Source organism: Echinops telfairi, unplaced genomic scaffold, assembly GCF_000313985.2.
Source record: "Echinops telfairi isolate 266 unplaced genomic scaffold, ASM31398v2 ScPeMD7_70;HRSCAF=299, whole genome shotgun sequence".
Lineage (NCBI taxonomy): Eukaryota > Metazoa > Chordata > Mammalia > Afrosoricida > Tenrecidae > Echinops > Echinops telfairi.
The window spans coordinates 10,004,256-10,028,869 of NW_022103968.1; the positions used below are offsets into that span (position 1 = coordinate 10,004,256).

The following is a 24,614-nucleotide window of genomic DNA, read 5'->3' on the forward strand; positions in this document are numbered from 1 at the left end:
GAAGACTTCAAAGCATCCCAACACTGGCTGGATAATTTCCTTTAGGGAAGTGAACTGCCTTTAGGCAGATCCACAACACTGTTTAGGCTGGAAGATGCTCAAGCTATTAAGCGAGCACTTGCATTCAAGTCCTTTATTGATGATGCTGACTTCTCTAAATACAGTCTTTCCAACATGATTGCTATGGATGAAACTGCAGTGTTTATGGGCCAATCATCTCAAACTACAATTGAACAGCGGGGTGCCACCTCAGTGTACATTCCCTCCACTGCTTAGGAAAGTGCATGTGTTTCCTGTATTTTGGCAATTTGTCTGGATGGCACTAAAATCCCACCTTTAATCATTTCTAAGGGCAAGAAGGAAAAGACTGAACGTGTTTTGGGCATTTTTATTCTTGAAACTGAAAAAGCCTGGGCCACACAAGCAGTTATAAGGAATTGGGTCAATTTAATGCTGCCGCTTGTTATGCGAGGGAGCCAAAGAAGTCTGCTAGTCTGGGATGCAGCCAGCACTCACCGCGATAAAGACATGAAGACATTTCTTCACGAAAGAAAAATAAATCAAATAATGATTCCCGCAGGAATGACGGCCTATCTCCAGACTCTTGATATTGCAATAAACAAGTCATTCGAGGACAATTTGCGCATGGAAATTAATGACTACATTGAAAACAGAATGGAGAAAAATCAGCGAGGAAATCTTGTGAAACCTAAACTGCAAGAGGTTGTGACTTGGGTGAAGAATTCATGGGAGAAAGTCACTGACAGTTGCACTGCAAATGCACTCCGAGCAGGCTACCGTGACAAGAAGTCCTCATTTAAGGACAGTGCTATTGCTAAACACGAGAGATTCGGTCCACTGATTCTGAAAGAAATGGAGTCACAAGAAATTCACCAGGAAATTCAGGGTTTGAATTGTTATGGTGATGTTCCAGAAGATGATGACATGGCTGTCATTGAATAAATGAGTAAATGTACCACAGATTGTTGTACATGGAAATAATGGTAGTAACAAGAAATTCTTGATACTGTAGGATTCACAGTTTGTCTGGTTATGCTGGTTTGTGATGACAACTACTACCATACTGTATACAGGTAATAAATTTCCTTTTTTGTTGTTCAACAATAAATGTGTACTGTATTCTTCTTCATGGAAAAATAAGACATCCCCTGAAAATAGGACCTAACACATCTTTGGGGGCAAAAATTAATATAAGACACTGTCTTATTTTCGGGGAAACAGGGTAACACAGGCAGCAAGGAAAGAGTTCCTACAGAAAAGCTATTCCCTCCTTTCAACAAGCATCCTTTCTAACGCCAAAGTCAACTTAAGAAATAAAATCATATCAGGATGAAAAGAAAATGACAAAGTACCTAAATACTAATTAACTGGTCTCTAAAAACTGATTGTGGTGATGATTGCACAACTCTTCTTGATGTGAATGAACTAGTGAATAGAATGATATAGGTGAATTATATACTAATAAAACTGTTTAAAAAAAGAAAAGTAAAAGGTGGAAAAATAAAGAATTAAAAACACTTTAACCTTCAACATGTGAACTCTCCTCATGGGCTCACACTCACTGCCACTGAGGCGAGGCTGACTCAGCGTGACTTGTCGACTTGTCAGGGAAGAACTGCCTGCGGGTTTCCTAAACTGTTCCTGGGCAAGGAGATCCTGGTCCTTCCGCGGGTTTCCTGAACTGTTCCTGGGCATAGAGATCCTGGTCCTTCCGCGGGTTTCCTAAACTGTTCCTGGGCATGGAGATCCTGGTCCTTCTTCCGGGCAGCAGGCGGTGACTTCAAACTACACACCTTGTGGTTTGCAGCCTAGCCTGTAACCACTGCACCACCAGGATGTACCTCATCATAGTAAATAACAAACAGATACAGGTAACTTCCTTGAACGTGGGAATGGAGTTGTGCTTCCGCTGGTGCCTGACACAGAGAAGGTGCTGAGTAGGTATTTGCTGACCACCTCAAGGGCTGTATTGTAATGAAAAGTCTGGACCGTGAGAATATTTTTTGACACTTAGTTTGTTTCACTATTACAATGTCAGAAATGGGTGAGAACTGAAGAAAAAAAAAAAGGTATGGAGAGCTTGGTTACAAAATGACTGTCAAAAATAAATAAAATGACTTTGTCAAGCTCTGGTCCTACTCCACTGACTACAATTCCCTAGTGTATATGACAGACATCACTGAAAATGATCTATGTCTATTAGAAGGAAACTAGCTACATAAACTTGAATACAGCCATAAAATGGCTCATTATGAGAACATTAAATAGAACAAAAAGGACCTGTGCATACAAATATGGAATACTGTGCACAGTTCCATCAAGTGACAGACAAAGATATTCACGGGAGCCCTTGATGCATGCTCCGAGAGACGTAGAAGAATCTCCGGGGAACCCAAGATGAGGGTGGGTGTTAAGGGCCCTACAGACGCTTGTTATTAGGACACCAAGAGGTGCTGGGGGCCTTTCGATTCCAGCCATCCAGAGAGCCGCGCTCTGAAGTTCTCTTTGGAGGCACTCCCTGTATTTACAGTGACAGCTAACCTAGGGAGGAAAAGAGCCAGGTGCTCTAGGGGTCACCTATGGCTGCAAGGTGTGCTGGCACTGTACTGCCCAACAGAGGTCCAACTCCTCCCTTCCTCACTCTACAAAGACTGGGGATACTGAGTCCATTTTCCCAATCTCACCTGGAGCTACGAGGGAAGGAAGCGTGGGACAGGTAACAAAGGCCTGGTAGGTATCCTTTTGCTTCGTTAATTAAAAAGAACAGCCACGACTGACGCCATCTTCTCTCCCTTCGTATATCATGCCTTAGCTGTAGACATAAAACTGTGAATATGGAAGCCATACTGGCACTAGGAGGCAGTAAGAGGCACCGTGCAGGTGAAACGCTGGAAGCAGTCTGGACGCTCGTGCATCTTCACTCAACAGGTGGGGACTTCCTGAGCCCAAAGAAAACCAAGCCCTTCTTTGTGGAAGGGAACCTGAGTGGAGCTCTGTGGCCTACCGCCACATGAATTCCTATGTAAGGTTCCTAGGACCGTGTTTTAAGAGAAGTGCCAGAGAAAAGAGCTCAACCTCTATGCGGAATTTAAAAGACGAATGCAATACATCAGAAATGTGTATTATAAATCAATTCTCATCCTTAATGTCTCTACACTGAACTTTAAAAGAGTGCTCATAAGTACATAGAAAATGAATAGTCCACATCAACCCCCCCCCCCAAAAAAAAAAGACTTCAGAACGTAAACATTGAGTTACACAATGACAACCAACTCACACAGTGGGGTGAAGTCCAATCAATGCTGCGGCTGCTCTGGACTAATGTTCATTGTTCGATAAATTTCCTTCAGCAACAACAGGGCAGTATCTTCAGATTCCCTGCCAACGAGAAAACACATCTGTTTACCTGAGACCACGGGCAGAGGTTCATCTCTCTGCGCAATGGTGGAGACTCAGCTGCAGTTCCATTCAAGTCTACCTACAAAGGGGCAGATGGAAGAGTCAGTCCCAAAGCGTCCGAAAAACCAGGCAGATGGTGGGCAGCTTGGACAGATACCGGTCAGTTTCAAAACAGTGGTGCTGTCATTGTCCTGCAGGACAGGGAGAGAGGTGAAGAGAGGCTTTGCCACGTCCCACCACTCACTCTGTGAACAGTATCCATGCAGAGAACGAGCTGCCAGGAGAGCCAAGGGCCTCTGGTCCAAGACAGGTGACATGCTGCCCTCATGTGGGTGACCAAAGGGGAAAAGACTATTTTGACCATACAGGGGTTCAAATTAACTCTATAATGAGTGATAAATCAGTACAAGAATCTCATAGAATTGCTACATTTGGCTGTATCCTAAAGGTCCCGTGGAAATGACCAAAAGTTCACCTAAGTCCATAACTCTGAAAACTCTTGTCAGAGTCCACTTCTGACTCGTAGCAACCCTTAAAGGACAGGGTAGAACTGCCCCTAAAAAGGCTTGCTAACTCTTTACAGGTGTGGAACCCTTCATCCTGTGGAGCAGCTGGTGATTTTGAACTGCTGACCGTGCAGTTAGCAGCCCAATGCACAACCACTCTGCCACCAGGGTTCCTATAGTCTCAACGAATGAAAACAGATCTGTAAAGACACTAAAATACGGCAAAGGTCATTTAAGCCGCAGCTGCAGACACTTACCAATAGCATAAGTGGCTCTGAAGAGCGAAGAGATACTCATTGAAGCTCTCGATTGGCTTTTCCTGAAGAACATAGTCAATCCGGCGACCTCCATTCAGCATGCCGACCTTCCCTAAGTAGTCTTCATCCTTGGAAAACTCTGGACTTTCCACAAGCTTTTCTGCTAGAATTTAAACCATTTCAACGTCAACGTCAATCCCCTAATCATTATCCTCTGAATGTAGCTGCTTCTCTGGACTCACTGAGAATACTGCTTGACATTCGTAGCAGCCTAGTTTGCTGCCAGGCTCACCCCCCAGTCCTCCAGAGAGCCAAGGCAGGAGGGGCTGGCTACACGAGAAAGAGGAGGGAGATAGTGAACTGAGCTGACAGGCGTTGAGAAGGAAAGGGTAGGGAGAGCATTGCAAGAAAACAGGAAATGACATTAGAATCTGGCAGAGCCCGCACACGGCACCACAACAGCCTGATTCTCAGTGCAGGTCAAGTCCAGGGCGAGGCAGGTCACCACCACCAGCGTCAGGAAGCTCGATTTCCAGAGTGGGTTCTTTAAAATGCCCAGACACAAACCCAGTTTTCAACTCCGATATTCCACTCTGATCTTAAGAATGTCAACAGTTTTTCCTTTTTTTTAGATAAAAAAGCTCTATCTTTAAATAAAAGAGTAACCATCAAGTGACAGCAGAGAGAGAAAGGATGAGCTTTTGAAGGCGTGCGGGCAGCGGTCCAGTCCGTGGCAGGGCGCGCACTAAAGGAAGAGCTCTTCCATCCGACCAGAAAGGACTAACTCAGGGCAAGTGTGGAGAGCCATCTCTAAGTGTCAGGCTCACAAAGGCCCTTGTTTCGGAAAGATGCTGCCAAGTCACGCTTACCTTCGACCACTTGCTTTTCTTCTTCTGCCTTGATCTGATTGGCCACCTTCTCCAGTTCTTCCTGCAGCTGAGGTGAAGAGGTGTGAGCGCGGGCAAACTCATTGAGCGTCTGCCAGGCGCTTTTCAGGGAGCTGATGAAGCCCTGCTTCAGATCAGAGCCCATGCGCGAGAGGCTCTCCTTCAACTCTAGAGAGATGGAGATGGCACAGCAACCTCATCAATCCCAGGGCACAACTCTGCCAACAGAACTTAGTCACAATCACCACGCTTAGCAGACAGAAGACAGCCTTTTAACGCTCTCTTAAATTTAAAGTATAAGGAGCTTCCCACCCAAGAACTCAGCACAGTTAAAACTGTCTTATCTTGTCATTTTTCAAAATGACTAAAGAGTTCACGATGCAAGAACATGATGTTCTATTAAATTGGCATTCCAGGACACACACCTTCCCGACAGATTGCTGAAGAAAAATGTGTGCATAAGCAAATGTGTTGAAGAAAGCTGATGGTGCCCGGCTATCAAAAGCTATAGCATCTGGGGTCTTAAAGGCTTGAAGATAAACAAGCAGCCATCTAGCTCAGAAGCAACAAAGCCCACATGGAAAAAGCACAGCAGCCTGTGTGACCACGAGCTATCAAAGGGATCAGGTATCAAGCATCAAAGAACAAAAAAATCGTATCGTTGTAAATGTGGGTGAGTGCAGAGTGGAGACTCAAAGCCCATCGGTAGGCAACTGGACACCCCCTTACTGAAGGGTTGTGGGGAGAAGATGAGCCAGTCAGGGTGCAGGGTAACAACGATGAAACATATAACTTTCCTCTAGTTCTTAAATGCTTCCTCCCCACCACTATCATGATCCCAATTCTACCTTACAAATCTGGCTAGACCAGAGGATGTACATTGGTACAGATAGCAACTGGAAACACAGGGAATCCAGGACAGATGACTCCTTCAGGACCAGTGGTGAGAGTGGCGATGCCTGGAGGGTGGAGGGAATGTGGGGTAGAAAGGGGGAACCGATTACAAGAATCTACATAGAGCCTCCTCCCTGGGGGATGGACAGAAGAGAAGAGGGCGGGGGGAGACATAGGACAGTGTAACATGACAAAATAATAATAATTTATGAATTATGAAGGGTTCATGAGGGAGGGGGGGGAGGGAGGGAGAAAAATGAGTAACTGATATTAAGGGCTCAAGTAGAAAGCAAATGGTTTGAGAATGATGATGGCAACAAATGTACATATATGCTTGACACAATAGATGTATGTATGTATGTGTGTATGTATGTATGACACAATAGAAGTATTAAGAATTGTACGAGCCCCCAATAAAGTGATTTTCTAAAATAATAATAAAGAGTTCAAGTACCATAAAAATAGAAGGGGGAACCGATTACAAGGATCTACATATAGCCCCCTCCCAGGGGAATGGTTAACAGAGAAGTGGGTGAGGGGAGACATCGGTCAGTGTAAAACATGGAAAAATAATGATTTATAAATAATCAGGGGGCATGAGGGAGGGAGGGGAAAAATGAGGAGCTGATACCAGGGGCTCGAGTCGAAAGCAAATGTTTTGAGAATGATGAGGGCAACAAAAATACAAATGTGACACACTCAATGGATGTGTGTATGGACTGTGATTAAGAGTTGTACGAGCCCCCAATAAAATGATTTTTTTTTAAAAAGAACTGGAAAAAATATTTGAAATATTAAAATATTCATTAAAACTCTGAAGAAGAAGAAAAAAAAAAGAAGGCCAGGAGAGCTTATACCAAGGGCTCAAGGAGACATGTTTTAGAAATGATGACAACGTATGTGTAAATAAGCTTGATGCAATTGATGTATGGAATGTTATAAGAGCTGTAAGAGACCCCAATAAAAATGATTTTAAAAAAACTAAATGTCTAGAAAAGAACAATGGAACATATGTACAAACATGCCTGATATAATTGATGTAAGGATTGTAATAAGAGTTGTAAGAGCCCCCAATAAAATGATCTTTTAATTACAAAAAAAAGTAAGCACATTCATGTACTTTTGCATTTAAAAATGGGTCCATGATAATTTTTAATCAGTTTTTCTCCTCTGTAGAAGAGGCATGGTTTTCAGAACTTCACTCTTACACAAGCACAGTGTAAACGTCTAACTTAGAAACCAAGGGCCCTGCCCCTTGGGCTTCCATCTAGTAATATTTGAGTCAGTCCTTCAGTTATCTGATTTCTCATCTTCACAAGAGTTAGCTATTGATCCAACTACATATAACCCCCTTCCCAGGGGGACAGACAACAGAAAAGTGGGTGAAGGGAGACACTGGTCAGTGTAAGACATGAAAAAATAATTTCTAAATTATCAAGAGTTCATGAGGGAGGGAGGGTGGGGAAGTGGGTGGGGTGATACCATGGGCTCAAGTAGATAGAAAATGTTTTGAAAATGATGATGGCAACATATGTACAAATATGCTTGACACAATGGATGGATGTATAAGAGCTGTATGAGCCCCCAATAAAATGATTTTTTAAAATAAATAAAAAGCACAAATGTAGCAGGCAATCGAAGGAAGAACACTAGGCGGTATCAAATGTATCTCCTGGCAGTTTTTGGTCTTTGGTTCAAACGTTTCTCCTCTTCCAAATATTATAACCAAACTCTATCCCAATCTAACTAGGTACCTTATCACCACCTTTCCCTTCCCTAATTCTCCCAACAAATGGCAGGTAAGTCACCAGGGAGAAACTCGTCCAGGACTTTCTAGACACTCATGTTAAGAGTTCAAAAGTGTCGTTCGACCTCCGGCAAGGGCTACGGAGCACTGATTCTGTCTGAGAAGACTCACACTGTGAGGTTTCATGATTCATGACAGATCATCAAACGGCAGGGAGGAAACACGTTTCATTCCGTCACTTTACCTAAGTGGAGCCTTTTCCTGCCTTTGTGATGTGGGATGAGAACCGCTTTGAGGTCCAAGTCTGGAACAATCATAGGTTCTAACCTATATGCCACTGGATCAAGCTGTAAGAGGAAGGATTGAAAAGTTAGGAAAACCCGTTTTAGTTTGCGTTACACCTCAGCTGGAGGAAAAAAATGGGTCACTGGCAGGCCGGAGATTGATCCTGTCTTATTCAAATACCAGTGATCAAATTACAAAGTCACAGAATTCTTTCTTTATACAAAGGTTTTTGATTAAAAAATTAACTAGGGAGTCTCTGACTTAAGCGTTAAAGAAAAAGCTGAGTCATACAAAATAGAGATCAGTGCTAACTCTCCAGAAATGAGATTTTGAGAATCTGGTCTCACTGCGGCTGAGTTGATGCTGACTCAAAGCTATCCTAAAGGAAAAGGCAGACTGTCCCTGTAGGTTTCTGAGGCTATAAATCCTCAGGGGAGTAGAAAGCCTCATCTTTCTCCACAGAGTAGCTAGTGGTTTCAAACTGCTGACCTTGTGGTTAGCAGCCCAATGCGTCACCCACTATATGCCACGAGGGTTCCAAGAATACATTAGGTCAGAAAGAAGCCGGTTCTTCATCTTCTCTGAAAGAGAAAGGTAGCCAGTTTGCTCACCGGGTGATAAACGTTGAAGAACCCTTTACAGGTCGGAAGCTTGTAGTTCTCGTCTATCCGGTCCACTCCCCGGATGGTGAGGAACATTCCAATTGGAGATCCCAAGGCAAAGAAAATCTCTGGCTCAAAGTCTAATGAGCTGTAAACAACAGAGACCTGGAGAGAACCAACCACAAGACGATCATTCCAATGTCATGTCGTTCAGTCTTCAGACAGCTCCTGGAACCCACTGCCTCCGTTAACAACACTCGAGCACCCGGTGCTAAGGATGCCAGGGCTGCAGGTGGCCGGTCAGCTAGCTCAAAAGGGCTGAAACGTCTCTCTGAAGCCCGATCACCTGCAGACCGTCATTTCCTCTGGCCATAATGGAGCCTACAGTGTAACATACGCCGCAAATGAGGGCCTTCGAGAAGTTCATGGAAGATCCCATTCTCTTTTCATTTCACTTGCCCACAGATGCATGGACGCCCCTCCCTCATGTCTTGTTTCTGTTGGGTGCTACCAGTTCAGCACCAGCTCACAGCAGCCTTACAGGACAGAAGAGAAGGACCACATCCCCCTGTGAGCCTAACAGGCCTCTCCTCCTGCACGGCTACTGAGAGGGTTTGAACCACCAATGTTCCACCAGCATTCTTGACAGAGTCTGAGGCAGTGGTTCTCAACCTTCCAAATGCGGCGACCCTTTAATACAGTTCCTCATGTTGTAGTGACTCCGCGTGTGGGCGTGTCTGCATGTGGGCGGACCCGTGTGGAGATGGATAGAGGAGCGGTGTCTCAGTTCCTAAGACCAAACTTTTAAAACAGGAAGCCAGTTCACTGTCCCTCAGACCGTTGGAGGGCTGGAATATAGTTTAAAAACAAGCTATGAACAAATTCCTATGCACACTGCACCTATCTTATTTTGAAGTGAAAAAACAATATGGGCAAAAACACCCGGCAGGCTGGATAAATGTCCTCAGTGGGCCGCATGTGGCCCACGGACCGTAGTTTGAGGACCCCTGGTCTTAGGTGACCCCTGTGAAAGGGTCGTTTGACCCCCAAAGGGGTTGCAACCACCAGGCTGAGAACCGCTGGTCTAAGGTAACTGCTATATTCCCATCCTAAGTCTGGGTACAAGGGCAGGATCTAGAACAAACAGCCGGCTTTGGGTCCTGACCCTCCTCTGTACTTGCCCCACGCATGAGCTGTGCAAGTGTCTTCACCTGTCTCCTCGGCTGCAAACTCGGGGGCAACGCGATGCCAACCAAGAGTCGGGCGAGAGCAAGGAGCCGAATCCCCGGTGGCGAGCGCTTAGCACAAAGGTTAATGCGTTTCTCACAGAGAGAACACCTGTGTGAATAACACCCACAGGAAACGAACGTGCAAGGGGGTTTCTCTGTTTGCAAAACACATACGCATGTCGTTTGCATAAAAATGCAGGACCTCTATTATAATTACCATCCCCACTTTCCATTAGAAAAAGGAGTTGTCCCTGAGGAGTCCCCGTGCTCACACGCTGCCGTTCCATAAGCCATTTATGTACCCACGGGAAGATGCTTAACTAAGGGGCTTCCAAAAGCTCATGGAAAAGTGGAATTATAAGATCATGAAATGTTTCCGCTCACTTCCTAAAGCCCCTCATATACACAGCTGTAAATACACTGGATGTAACACTGTCTAGAAAAGATCTTTAACACTTTCCAAGCCGTCAAGGTAAAAGCACACTAGCCTCCGTAATAAAATATGGCTACTATTCTCAACTACCTGGTCAATTTTCATAGGAATGTGTCCCCCTAAGGAAGAAATGCGAGTGCTAAAAATAAAATCTGAGTGAGCACAGCTAACCTCTCACACAGAAACTGAAGGGTACTCCAAACCTCAGTTTCTAATTGCAGCTGCTGTCATCAGGCGTGCCCAAGAAAGGCGACGCTCACAGCCCGAGCTGGGACAAAGACATGCAAGAGGGAAATAGACTCCGTACATGTTCAGCCCCTCCCTTGAGGTTTATAAAAGGAGCACACAACTTTTATTAAGAGAAAGCCAGCTTTCCTCCCTCATTACGTAGAAGCTGAATTACGCAATGTTTAAAGGGTTGAAAGCTAGAATGCCTGGCCGAGCTGACAGCATTACAAGGGCAGAGTGCACATTAGCACAGAGTTTTAGCCTTGTACGTGTGTATGGATCCAGGAAGCAGGTGTGGTAACAACTAAGGAGATATTTGTATTAAAAAGAATAAACTCTGCTGAAGCCCTAGACTGGTGTCTTCCAAACAGTCATTCTGGTGACCCCTCCTCCCTGACAGTGTCACTCAAGGTGGTCCCTACCACCTAAATCCCCCAGTGAGTGACACCACTGCCCAGCCAACACGCTCACTTGCCTGTCCGGTGCCAACTCCAAAGGAGTCATAATCGACGTGCACCGAGGAAACACAGGCGCCGACGGGCAGCTTCCTCTTTGACTCGCTAGCAGAGTCTGCGGGGAGAGGAGCCCTTTCCTTGGCTTTCGGGGCACTTTCCTCTTGCCCTTTGGTCGAAGCGGCTGCCATTGCCTTCCTCTCCAACGCCGCTCTTTTCCGTTCCTGTGGGAGACCAAGGGGGTCATGTCACCATGAGGGAGGGTCCCCTCTCTGCTGTCAACACTGAGCCTGCCATCTCGCTATCAATCAATGATTAATTTGCTGCACGTAACAGCACCGTGTTTGGGAGAAATGTCCTTTATTCTTCAATATATTTTATTGTTTTGGTGAGAGTCCATATAGCACATTCGGTTCCCATTAAACAATTTCTATACATAGTGTTCAATGGACATGTCCTTTTGAGAGGCGTTTACTAAGTCTTACAGACAACAAGCCCAGAGCTCAAGAAAATGTTTTGAGAATGATGATGGCAACGAATGTACAAATGTACTTGACACAATGGATGGATGGATGGATTGTGATAAGAGTTGTACAAGCCACCAATAAAATGACTTAAAAAGTAAATAAAAAGAAATAATAAATTTATAAGAAATTCTGTAGGAAAAAGCTTCAGAAAACCTCACAGGGCAAGACAACTACAGTTAAATCTGAGTATTGGCTAACACTATGTAACCACATTATCTCTCTTATTTTTCACATTTCAATATGTAATCAGAAGTCTTTAAAAGGCAACTTCTCCTTTCACAGCCTCAAACTTTAAACAGACCTTTTAGAACTGGACAATGTATCGGCTTCCTATAAAGATCTGCTAGTTTAGGAGAAATGTCTTCATTCAACATGTTCACACTCTGTATAATCCAGAAGGAGCCACAAGTTTTCAGTGAGCCTGTGTGCTACGTTCATCCAATGGAATACTACTGAGAGATTAACAATGATCATCAAATGTCAGGTTCACTGGGAAGGCGGACTGGTGAAACCACTGAGACTCTGGTCCTTAGTCACTGTCCCTTCAGGTCTGGAACTGAACTCAGCCCAAAACTCACCCTTTACACTAGAGTGACCGACCAGGTAAGATCCAAAGGGCAGCATTTTGCCAAGGACAGAGCTCAGAGGGTTAGGGGAGGGAGGGAGGGAAACCAGAAACACAGGAAGGAGCAGGGGACGTGGGGTGGGGCAGGAGGCAGAGGGACTGCACATGTGAGATTGAATCAAAGGCATGTGAGCTGCTGAATATAAAACTATCATCTGCTCTATAAAACTTCCCCTAGTTTCATAATTATACGTTTAAATTTTTTAAAATGTTGAGGACCTAATGCCAGGGGCTTAAGTGGAGAGGAAATGTTTCGAGAATGATGAGGGCAATGAATGTACAAATGCGCTTTACACAATTGATGTGTGTATTGATTGTGATAAGAGTTGTATGAGCCCCTAATAAAATGATTAAAATAAATAAATGTTTAGTACTTTGAGTAATAGGAGCCATATAAACTGATTCTATTTACACAAATTTCCAATAGGCCAATTATTTATACCACAGTGACAGAAATCCGAACAGTAGTTGTGTGGGGAAGAGAGGTGACCAAAGAGAGACCCAAGTCCCAGAAATGTTCTACCCATTGTAGGTGTGGGTAGGGTCCCCAACTGGCACACAACACGTAGGGTCTGCGCATCTCAACATCAGTAAAGAAACAAAAGCTTGGGGGTGTTGATGTTGGTAACAGCAAGATCAAATCAGTTCACACTGGTGGGTCATCAGACCGGCAGGTAAGCAGCAACAGTGGCACCAGGGCCACCTGCCCTCCTTTCAGCAGCTCTCCTTCCCTGGGCTGTGAACAGCCTTGCCAAAGTCTGCTTACACTGCTATCCACAGCCTGCACCAGATGGTCGCTCAAGGCGATGAACTCATCCCCAGGAGTGGAAACTAGGAAACACCGGGGAGGATTCCAGTTGCTTAATTCACTTTTGAATTAAGTGAGGAAGAGAGGAAACAGAAAGGCCCCCGGCCCATCAGCTTGCAACTGCTTCCGCCATGAAGGCTGGTAAAGCTTGGGGAACCCCACTCTTGGGCAGGGACCTGTGTTTCAGTCTAAAATCCACAAGACATTGTCAGGGCTCTTCGTTTTTAAAGCGCTTTCGCATGCAAAGGGGCTCCCCACAAGACTAAGAGGCCTCACTACCCCTGGCACCAGTCTGTGCAGGCCCCACCTGGAAACTAAGTGAGACCTGGAAACTAAGTGAGCACATGCATTTGTGACTATCAACGATCCCTAATACTCCCGAGGATCTCCCTTTTAAATGAAAATCACTACAGGGCACACAAAGAAAGAAAGAAAAATGCTCAGTATTTCATCTCCTTATCAGAAAAATAAAGGGCAAATTCTGGCCGGATGACTTGAGTTACAGCAAATCAATGGAACACGTGCCCACTCTCCTAGGGGTGAAGCTGGCAGTTCCTTGTTCTCTGGGAGAACAGGGTGGGCAGCGATCAATGGCCCGACAGGAGTGCTTCTGGGAGCATCCAGAGGCAATTACTCTTGAATTTAACCAACATGATCACTTGATGGGTTTTCATTCTTTCCACAGCACTGGAGAATGCTATAATCTAGACACCCAACTGACGTATATGACGTCTATACCCTGGGCCCCTTCTAGGCATCCTTCAAGGAGGACAGACGGCTTCCAGCAAAATCAAGCCAAGGACATAGCATGGCGGCTGAAATAGTTGTTCTTTTGCGCTGGGGAGCTTGGCACCGGCTGCGCTTCACAGCTGTACTCGGGGATGAGCGTCTGCCCAGGTGCAGCAGCCACTCTGCGATGAGGAAATGGCACAGCGCACAGGCCCAGTCCCGGTCTGACCAGCTGAGATGGAATTTCTCTGCCTGGCTGCCCAGGGCAGTGAAGGCTCACCTGTAAAAGCCACTCACTCGACCAGTGACCCTTTAATACAGCTCTTCATATTGTGGTGACCCCAACCATAAAATTATTTTCTTTGCTACTTCATCACTGTCATTTTGCTCCTGTGATGAATCGGGCGACCCCTGTGAAAGGGTCGTTCGACCCCCAAAGGGGTCGGGACCCACAGGTTGAGAACCGCTGCTCTAGCCTGTGAAGATTTAGCTTTAACCAACAAGGTTAAACAAGCCAACAAGCTCCTCCTCGTGGTGCAGTGATTACGCACTGGACTTCGATCCGAAAAATCGACTGGACGAAACCACCAGCTGCTCCAAGGGAGAACGATGGGGCTTTCTGCTCCCGTCAACAGTCTTGGAGACGCACAGGGGCAGCTCTAGGTCAGCATGGACTCCACGGCACCGAGTGAACTCATCGCAGCCTTCCCTTGGGGTGGGCCCTCCTTTCCCACCACCTGACTCCGGACGCCTGACAGCCCCCAGCCTCATGCCCCTTCAACGGTGTGTCCACACTGCCATCGGCATGAACGCGCCACAAGCAGACCCAGTCCCGGAGCTGCCCTCACGGCCTCCCTGCCAAAGTGACATAGGAGCCCAAAGCATATGGGAGAAAACGCCAAGGGACACTAGCACTGTCTCAACGCGATCAGAATTTGTACGGCGGGCGGGCAGATGGGGCGGCCTCTAGGATGAGTGCTTACAAGGACTTTAACGCTGAAGTCGGCCAGACACAAGTGCCCCCCCCCCCCAACCGCTCCCTAGCTGGAGAAAATTCAAACTGCCACACCTGTCATTCTGACCTTCAGAACCCCGCCCCACCCTAGTCCCGGCTCACCCGATTCTTCTCTGCAGGGAAACTGAAGTCCATTCCAGTGCAGCCATTCCCCTCAGCCTCCACTCCCTTCAAACTCAGCAGCAACGCCCAGAGAATCTCTCCTCAGCCCAGACTCCTCCTCCCTTCCGGCTCCCACAGCTCAAGTGGCCTGTCACTGGGCTGACATGGTCAGATCTCCCCGCTAATTAACCTGTACCCCCTCGTTCAACCCCATACTGGGTACTAAGTTGCACCTGCCTGTGTCATTCTCAAACCTATTTTATGAGGGAGATCTGTCATCTCACTTTCAAACAGAGAACACGTCAAAGATGAAAGAAACTAAGCCAACTGCTCCAGTGCTGCCGCGGCTAAGCAGCTGGACTGGGAATCGTGGGACCGACTGCACGCTCTGCCAAGAGCTTTAACACCAGCTTTAAACCTGAAAGTCCAGGAGAATTAGGGGAAGGTGGGGGGAGAAAGGGGGAATCAATCACAAGGATCAACATATAACCCCCTCCCAGGGAGACAAACGACGGAAAAGTGGTGAGGGGCGACAGTGGACGATGTAAAATATGAAAATAATGATTTATAACTTAGCAAGGGTTCATGAGGGAGGGTGGGCGGGGGAGGGAGGGGGACGAAATGGGGAGCTGATTTCAGGGGCTCAAGTGGGAAGAGAATGCTTTCAAAATGTTGATGGCTACGGTCTGGGGACGGCTCCTGCATGGCTGGACCCGCCCAGCAGTGGGTGCAGTCCCACCCTGACCTAGAGCAAATGCTGGGGTGCTCCCCTGGGCTTGAAACTTGCAGTAACAGGTGTGAACATTCTAGTAAGTAGTTTGATGATCATGTATGCTACTGCAAACAGGGGAAAAAGGAAAGAAAATGATGATGGCGGCATATTGCAAATGTGCTTGACACATTGGAGGAATGTATGGATTGTGACGAGAGATGGAAGAGCCTCCAATAAATGTATTTTAAAAAAAATCTAAAAGTCCTGCATGCTCAACACTCTCCTGTCCCAGGAAAGGCAGGCTAGTAGGTCGCCCAAAGTGGGAGCTGAGCTCGGTTCTGGCCAACTCCCCGGCCAGCCCGAGCAGCCCTGGCCTACAGGGTTCCGCAGAGCAAAGCCTCACCAGCGTGGCCGCTTTCTGCTTCACGAAGTTTGAGATCTTCTTCCTGGGCCCCAGGGGTATGTCCATCTCCTTCAGGTCGTCAATCGTGCACATCAGCTTTCAGAGGAAACAAACCAGCATGTCGTGAACCAAACGAGGAGCAGAGCACACAAACTGCACTGAGACACTTTCACACAAAGCCACGTCCTCGAGCACGGCTTCTCAAACGTATGTGGCCCACAGCCTTTTCTGGGAAAAATAATGACTCAGCACCCGTCCACCCGGCAATTGAAAACATCTGCTTTTGCAGCCACCACCCCGCCCCGGTATCATTCCTGTACCCCACTGGGGTGGTGCCGCCCACTTTGGGGACTGCTGGTCTAAAGCAATCCAAGATTTAGTCGGTGACAAAGGTATTTCTGGCTGGTTTGTTTGGACGTCACACACTAGTTTGGGCTGGGAAGTCCTTGGTCCCCAGATCCAGGTTGTTCCATCCTTCCGTTTCCAACAGAGAGCATTGAATGAAGTCAAGCATCGGGCAAAGTCTCTCTCGCTCACTCACTCCTCCCGCTACCCCAACCACCCAATTCTCCAGCAGGCAGCTCCTTCCTGCGGGCACCGTGGTCTCCTCCTGGAACACTTTGGGCCAAGCCAGCACTTAGATCTGCTGGTGTGTGGTCAGCCTGCAGCCTGCTGCCCACTCAGAACTGAGCTTGGCCCTCTCCCCGCAGGGCACCTGAGACCCGGTGCCTTGGCTGCGTCAGTCGTTCAACGCACCTCATGCACCTCCTGGCAGACACTGAAGGCGTCCACAGGTTTGCCACGTCCCACAACGCTGCAGGGTGCATGCTCAGCGGCACTCGTGTGTGAGCTGCTGGGTCCAGCGGGATGTCCTCTTCACGTTTCAGAAGATGCCCAAGGGCCTCTACGCTCCACAGCTGTTTGGTGCTCTGGGGTCAGTTCAGTTCCAACCCACAGGGACCCGATGTACAGCAGAACCAAGCACTGGCCGGCTCACAATTGTGTGTGTGTGTGTGTGTGTGTGTGTGTGTGTGTACACACACACGCACGCCAGAGGCTTTCTCTCTTTCCCGCGCACCCACCCGACTTCACAAGCAAAGCCAGGAGGGGCCGTGCCCATTCACACTCCCACCAGCAGCTTCTATCGGTGCTTTCCCTTCGGCCCAGTCCAGCCACAGTGACAGATTTTTTTTGTTTTTGTTTTTAATTCTCTTACTCTGAGTTTTCTCACGTTAGGTCATTTGTTACCTCCTCTTCTGAGACCCATCTGTTCATATTCTTTGTTTTCCTTCTGGGTGGATGATCTCTTCTCTCTTTCTAAAGGTACGGTATATACTCATATAATTAAATTTCTAAGACACCCCAACCACTATTACCAAAGAGTTTGTTTTTGAAAATATTCTCACACTTTACGGATCTCAAACTTGTCTTCAGCATTTAGCTCAAAGGGCTCGCCATCTTCAAAAACCCATTTCTATAAAAAATAAAATAAACCTCCTTAGCTGAGAACTCTGTCCAGGAAGCAAGGCAACCTTTGCAGGCCATGACCAGCCTTCTCCCACTTGCCCAAGCCAGCAGGGCAGAGCAGAGAGGGAGGTGCAGGCAGGAAGGCACAAGGCAAGATCATTTCCCTCGGCACCTGGCGGCTGGAGCTCAGACAGAGTCACTGCTGGAGGAGGAGGAATGCCTGCCATGCTTGTGGTGTTTGTGCACTTTCTCATGAGCTGCCTTCATCTTCTTCCGCAGCTTCTTGCCCATCACCACTCCTGGTCCTCCTGTGTCAGGAGTCGAGTATGGAGAGGGTAGGGTCCTGCGGGTCGGCATCCTGGAAACCCTGGTGGGGGCACAGGTTGAGGGGATCCACTTGGTGGAAGCTGGGTTCCTTGGGGCACTAATGGGAGAGTGGGAGAGAGGCCCGGAGGGAAGGCAGGGTTAGCAGGTGGTGAGTGGACGGGGCTGGGACCTGCAGGGGCTGTGATGGTGGACTTGGCCCCAGCTGCCCAGCACTGGGCATCCACATGTTGACTGAAGTATTTCTGCATGTCTTTACACCACTGCCCGGGCTTGATTCCTTCTTCTTCCCAACCTCCCCCCTGGATGACGATGGTCTCTGGCAATTGATTTGCAGAAGCTTTGGGTGCTACGGAAACAAGCCCTTTGTCTCTGCGTCTTCTGAGTATTTTCTCGCCATCGTCCTTTTATTGGTCTTCGTGGTGTCTTGTGCTGTGAGGAAGAAAGTTTTTTTATCTTTTATGTCTTCTGGGTTCTCTGTCATCCTAGAAATGTCTTCCCAGAGTTTTTTATCTGGTTTTGGTTTTGGTTTTTTTGGGTTTTTTAATCTCTAATGTTTTTCACTTTAACATTAAAACCTTTGACTTATCTGGACTCTATTTTGATACCAGAGCATCTGAATCCATCTTCATGTTTAATCGCACACACAGGAAAAACAGTCCACAAAAACCCATCCCACCATCCTCCATACCAGAGACTCCATATCAATCTTCTCCTTTTCAAAAGTGCTGGCGTACTCCAAGAGGCTCAGTGCTTCCAGAGTGTCCTGTAACGTCAGGACCTCCGCATCGCCAACGGCCAGGTCGCAGGCCTCATCCACAGGCAGCTTGGGCTCTTCCGTCACCTTTGAAAATTAAAGATAAGGCCGAGCATGACACAGCTTGACAGACTCACACAGGGAGCCAGCCCAGGCCCCCGCATCCTGCGCTCACTGCACAGAGCAGTCTTCAGCATGTCTGATGTGCAGAGCAGCGGTCCACTGGGCTCATCACTCATCCGCTCGCTTACCACGGTGATCTGCTTTTTTCTTTTTTAAAAATTGAGATCTTTCTCTCACATTGAAATGTCTAATCCTGGGGGAACTGATCATAATGATCTACATATAACCCCCTCCTGAGGGAATGGACAACAGAAAAGTGGGTGAAGGGAGACAGTGGTCAATGTAAGACATGAAAAAAAAATTAAAATTATCAAGGGTTCGGGCGAGGGGAATGAACTAATACCAAGGACTCAAGTAGAAAGAAAATATTTTGAAAATGATCGTGGCAACATACGTACAAATGTGCTCGACACATGGATGGGTGGATGGCTTGAGATGAGAGCTGTACAAGTCCCCAATAAAATGATTTTTTAAAAAGAAAGAAATGTATAATCCATGAGGAAGAAGAGTGAAGTGAGAAACTCGAATAACTAGTTATATGGCTCCATTACGCTCCCAAGCCTTAGTGTAACCTTAACACAGGAAACCATTTCAGAAAGTAGCGCACACTCCAACCACAAGCCCACATGCTAAGCACAGCGTGTAAGGGTGTACCTGCTTTTCTGGAACACATGACTGCTTCTCAACGCCGTTAGCAACAGCTGGAGGCCCAGGAGACTTGGACAAATTCCCATCTTTCTGATTGGACAGTATGTCGAACAGTATTAAAGAACCTAAGGAAAAGAAGCACTTGGCTTAACCTGGTCTGAAGGGTTTTTAGGGCACTCCTAAGTGAGAACACTAAAGAAATTCTCCTTAACTTCTTTGTCCCCAAATGCCATCAGCAGACACACGCCGACGTCAGATGTTAATCAAACCTGGACCATCAGTACTTGATAAGCAAATCATGATTTGACCACCCGGCAGGAGGAACTGAAATACAACAGCCGCCCTCGGTGGTACAGGAGCCCTGATGGCCCCGTGGTCACGTGTTGGGCTGCTAACCCCCAGGCGAGCCCTGGACAGCACCAGCTGCTCCGTGGGGGAAAGAGAAGGCTTCCTAGTCCCGCAGGGAGCTGCAGTCTCAGAGAGCCCACAAGGGCAGCTCTGCCCTATCTTACAGGACAAGCCAAGAGAGAGAGACCCGAGCCGATGGCAGGGAGTTGGGAGATGCCGAGAGGTGAACGGTAAAGGCAGCAGCTGAACCCAAAGCACGGAGTCTTACAGGACCCCACCCTCATGATGTCACCGAGCCAGAAAGCAGAGCCAGCTCAGCAGTCCTGTGGTTTACAATGTGCACAAGTGACACTCTTACCTAAACTGTGACCAGCCACGGAGATGCCTCCTTGGAAGTCTGGGTTCCGACTCATAAAGAGGGTGTGCAGCCGGTTTATCTCCTGCCCGACTTTCTCCACAATCGCCTGGCAGTAGGTGGGGCTATTGTAGAACAACACGTCCAGCAGGGTTTCATTGGTGAAGTGCCGGAACCGGCCAATGCTCGGCAGGGTGATCTTCTTAATATTCCTGTGTGACGAGAACAAAAGCAAAGTCTTTTCGGCCCGTCTCGACCTTCAATCTGCGGATATGAACCCACCGCTGCTTAGATCTTAATTCCCAAAACCCCAGAGACAAATTACAACTTCATTCCGGAGACAAAGGTCACTATTTAAAAATCAACATAAACAGAAATGTTACTTGGCCCAGAGCTGCACTATGGATTTGAGATTCTCTCAAGAGTGCAAGTCTATAAGACACATGCAAATCTTTTCATTTTATTATTCCAGAGGAAAGCCCACTCTTCCAGTTTAGCTCCAGATGGATAAACAGGACACCTGCCAAAACCTGCAGGTGGGAAGGGGAGCAGAGGGGATAGCAGGAAAGGCATTTCATGGACAGAACTGGCTCTGGGGTTGGTAAGGCCACAGTGAAGTCTAGAAAGAAAATGCTGCACGGGGGCACCGACCATGGAGAGGAGACCGCTCAGAAGATCCACTTCATCAAACCAAACACCCTGCCTACGATATCATGACAGCCCCTAAAACCCAGAAGGTTTTCAGACTTGAATCTCCCCATGAGTATGACCCTCGTTCTCAAATGGGAGAATCCAAAATGAAGTGGGGGGATACGGGATACGCAGTGTCCTAGTGCCCGGCCAGTGCTGCTAGCAGCCAGGGGACATGAGCCAAGGCTGCTGCTCAGCCTGCAGCACCCCCGACAGCCAGTACCTAACCAAGAGCATTCGCTCTGAGGAACAATCATGCCCATCATCTCACACACGGCAGGGGTGATTCTGTACCCAGGGATGTTACCGACAGGGGGAATGGGGCGCCATATGGGGCTACCTTGGTGGCAAAGGAGGCTGGAGATGCTGCTCACCACCCTCCAGGGCACAGGACCACCTCCTGTCAGCTTCACTTTATAATAGGAGAAGGTTTTAAAACCATTATGAGGTGGGGCTTCAAAAGGTCCATGGAAAATGGAACTAAAAGATAATGGCATTTTTCTACAAGCCTTTTGAAGCCCCTGAGACTGTAAAGAGTTACAGTCTCCAAAACCCACAAGGACAATTCTACCCTGTGCTATATGGTCACTATGAGTCAGAATTGCCTCGATGGCAGTGAGTTTGGATTGGAGTTTTGGTACAGTTTGTTTCACACACATACATATATGTCTATATACACAAAGTAACATGCAAGCTTAGTATTTCAACATGGGTTGGACCAAGTATTTAACAAAATAAAAGAAACATCAAAACAAAATTAACGACTTCAAACTACAGATTTAAATTGTGACTCTAAGTTGGACTCATCTGAAAAGTAAGTTATCAAAATCCACCAACCTGTCGACCCCTGCAGCGTCCCCACCCAGGGAACTATGCCAGTGGACTGGCAGGAACTCCACTCTGCTGACTCTCTGGTCATCTAAGGGCTTCTTAAAGTGTGTCTGCAGCAGTTTGAGGGAAACCACCCTAAACTCATCCACTTTGGAAAAAAATTGAAACAAAAATCAGATAAGGGAAATCAAATTGCTTCAACCACCTTCCTCGAAAACTACAAAAAGCAAATTCAAATAAGAGCAATTCATCAGCCTGTCCCCATTTTATAACTAGATAGCAACAATGATCTTAAATCTGTCAATATTTGTTTTTGTTTTTTTGGAGAAAAAAAATGAAGTTGGCCAATTTTGTCAAAAAGGTAAAAATTTAAATATAACCTTTAGGAAATTCTTTTTAACTTTTCATTAGGCCAGAGAAATGCATTAAGTGGCTGAAAACCATCGCCTGAACTACCAGGACAGGGAGGTGATGCAGCACTGTGGGGCCAAACTCCGCCTGCACAGCCTGCCCCGAGAGGGGCTGCCTGGGACGCTGGTGAGGTGGCAGCGCCCCTGTGGGCAACTAGTGTGGGGATGACAGCGAAGTGGGTCCCCTCACCTACCCCCCAAGTGCTTGCTGTGAGGCAGACATGAAAGAACGCACACAAGGTGCTTGGCACAGCCCAAGTACCCGATGGATAGGAACCATCATGGCACAGTGGGGCAACTATGTAAACCGGGTCACCAGGGTGCCAGCAAACGGCTCACAACCACCGTCCAGGTGAGCCTCGCCCCTGGAGAGGCTCAGGCAGCGGTGAACTCAATGACTGATTTCCACGGCCCCTGCTCTTTCCTCAGTCTCGAGCCTTTTGAGTTAGGTGTGTCATGAGAGGCAACTAAGTGGAAATGAACTGTCCCCAGTCTGCATCTAAGCAAGCAGCACATCCTAAAGAAACCGTCCCTTAACGACTCTTCTACTCCTCCTCCAGTCACCCCTGAAAGAAAGCAACACCGCCGGTCACTTACCACATTCAATGATGCTTCTGAAGCGCAGGTCACAGACAGGGCCGATGCCGTGCACCACGAACACCAGGTGGTCAACCTGAGGCCGCTCCCCTATGCCAACAAAGCAGCCCGGATGAAGGCTGGGCAGCTGGGCGGGTCTCCCTAACTAACTAGCAATCGTCTAGAACCTAGACTCTAGATCAGGGGTTGGCAAACTTTCCAGACAGATGAGTCAATCCTGTCCCTGGCAGCAATTTAAAAATTATTCAACAGCCATCGTTATATTTTTATAAACGAATGAAATCACCATTATTGGAAATAATATCCTTCTAACTTTTCAGTTTTACTTCAGAGCCCCAGGTACATACCAAAAGAACCGCACATGGCCTTGAGTGGCAGTTTATCGACCCATAGTCTAGACACCCTTGTGCCATCCACACCACACTCGCCAAAGAAATGCAGGACTCTTCCCAACCTGTGAAGGCAGCCTCCTCACCTTCTGCACCACACTAGAAGAGTGGCACTCAAAGGGCGGCTTGCCTAGTAACAGTGAAGTGGACCACAGGTGGAGGAAGCAGGTGGGCTCTGTTCCCAGAGCAATTAGCATCAGGGGCCCTGCAATCCTCACCTGCGGAGGCTCCGTAGCCTCATGATGCCTTCAGCACTGGCCAGTAAACTTAAAGCCCCACCTGGAGAACCCATTTGCTGACAGGAAGCTTTCGAATCTTTTCTCCAACTCCTTCCCCTGGCTTTGTAAGCTTTTACCCCAAGTTAAATTATCTACCATTTCTCCAACTCTGGGTGCCTCGTTCAGGTTGCATAACATAAGGACCTATTTACTTGGTAGTCTTCTAAGACCATGAAATAAATTGTCAAATATAATCCATCCTTTAAACGGCATAACAGAGAGCGCTAAGCATGCTCCCTGGAGCAAGGCTGGCAGAGGGCTTGCTCGGGAGTCAAATCCAGCCCAGTGTCTGTTTGGTAAATAAAGTTTGGTTACGGAGCACAGCTATGCTTCCAGATGGTTTACAGCTTCCTTCACACGTCAGTGGAACGCTGGAAAGCGGTAACAGAGCCCGGACAGCCCACACGGCCTAAAACTCTCACTACACCCCTGGCCCGTCAGTGGAAACATCTGCGACCCCTGTCCTGTCGTAGCACAACCAAGCCCTGAAGTCTCGTTTTCCCTGCTGGCAAAGTGCTTCTTCCAAACAACACCCACTTCAGAATCTGCGTGCTTTGTGTGTCCTCTACCAAAGTCTACAAGTTTCTACAGAAAGAGTAACAAAACTGAAGAGGAAGGTGACCAATCTGCCTCACTTCTGCACGTGGGTGGTTCCAGTAACTGCAGCGCTACAAGACAGCAGGCTGCAGATGCACCTTGGTGGCACCCAGGGGGCACCTACCGTCGGGGATTTCATCCAGGCTGTCGTCAATGCCCCGTTTGACCACCCTGGGCCTCGTCTGCCCATCCTGCGTGGTCCCCCACTCGTCTGGCACAGAGGAGGGCTGGAACTGGACGATCACCTTCAGGAGACAGCGGGAGGAGGATGAGCACCGTGACCAGACCCTGTCCGCTGCAGGCCGGCCTGCTCTCTCCAATACTGGTTAGTGTGGGCGGCTTACAAATCAAGGCCATACTCTTCTCCCCAAAGCCGTTTCCTAAAAGCCCTGCTAGAGTGTATTCACCGTCAACACCAAGCAAATCACTATCGATAACCCTGAAAAAAACGACTGTGTGCCAAGCTTACGGGAAGCCTTCCCATAAGCCACCTCCCCTCGGCTAACACTGGGCCTGGGTGACGATGCTGCCTCAGACAGAGAAGCCGAGCCTCAGAGACAGGAAGCATCAGAAAAATCACTCAACTTTTCTTAAAAAGCAAACAAGCTTCATGGAGACAAGACAAACAAAAGGCTGCCTTTTTTCCTTCAAAGAATGAAACAAGTCATTATCAAGGGTCAAAACCAAAAACCTGCCATCAAGTCAATTCTGACTCACGGTGACCCTGTGGACAGAGCAGAACGGCCCCTGGGTTTCCAAGGCTCCGAATCAGTGGTTCTCAGCCTTCCTCATGCCGCCACCCATCCTCATGCTGTGGTGACCCCCCAACCATAAAATTCTTTTTGTTACTACTTCATAACTGTCATTTTGCTACTGTTGCAAATCGGGCGACACCTGTCAAAGGGCTGTTCAACCCCCAAAGGGGTCGAGACGCAGAGG

At 47.5% G+C, this 24,614-nt stretch overlaps 1 protein-coding gene and 1 non-coding gene across 3 annotated transcripts in view; one reads left to right on the plus strand and one right to left on the minus strand.

The window, feature by feature from the left end:
- Nucleotides 1–24,614, minus strand: part of LOC101659187 (SEC23 interacting protein) — a 39,183-nt gene that overhangs the window by 3,340 nt on the left and 11,229 nt on the right. The window contains exons 6-18 of one of the 2 annotated variants that reach the window (XM_045291309.1): nucleotides 23,800–23,920; nucleotides 22,412–22,501; nucleotides 21,411–21,552; nucleotides 19,887–20,095; nucleotides 19,187–19,305; nucleotides 18,344–18,496; nucleotides 15,862–15,957; nucleotides 10,964–11,164; nucleotides 8,608–8,763; nucleotides 7,956–8,058; nucleotides 5,053–5,238; nucleotides 4,184–4,343; nucleotides 3,299–3,399 (exon numbers count right to left, since the gene is read on the minus strand). In XM_045291309.1, the coding sequence (XP_045147244.1) occupies nucleotides 3,318–3,399; nucleotides 4,184–4,343; nucleotides 5,053–5,238; nucleotides 7,956–8,058; nucleotides 8,608–8,763; nucleotides 10,964–11,164; nucleotides 15,862–15,957; nucleotides 18,344–18,496; nucleotides 19,187–19,305; nucleotides 19,887–20,095; nucleotides 21,411–21,552; nucleotides 22,412–22,501; nucleotides 23,800–23,920 (1,818 nt within the window). In that variant the 3' untranslated portion in view covers nucleotides 3,299–3,317. Of the gene's footprint in view, nucleotides 1–3,298; nucleotides 3,400–4,183; nucleotides 4,347–5,052; nucleotides 5,239–7,955; nucleotides 8,059–8,607; nucleotides 8,764–10,963; nucleotides 11,165–15,861; nucleotides 15,958–18,343; nucleotides 18,497–19,186; nucleotides 19,306–19,886; nucleotides 20,096–21,410; nucleotides 21,553–22,411; nucleotides 22,502–23,799; nucleotides 23,921–24,614 lie in introns of both variants that reach the window. The other variant, XM_045291308.1, reaches the window with a different exon arrangement.
- Nucleotides 15,428–15,595, plus strand: LOC115870029. The gene has a single exon (XR_004046498.1). It is a non-coding gene; the product is annotated as a small Cajal body-specific RNA 16 (non-coding RNA).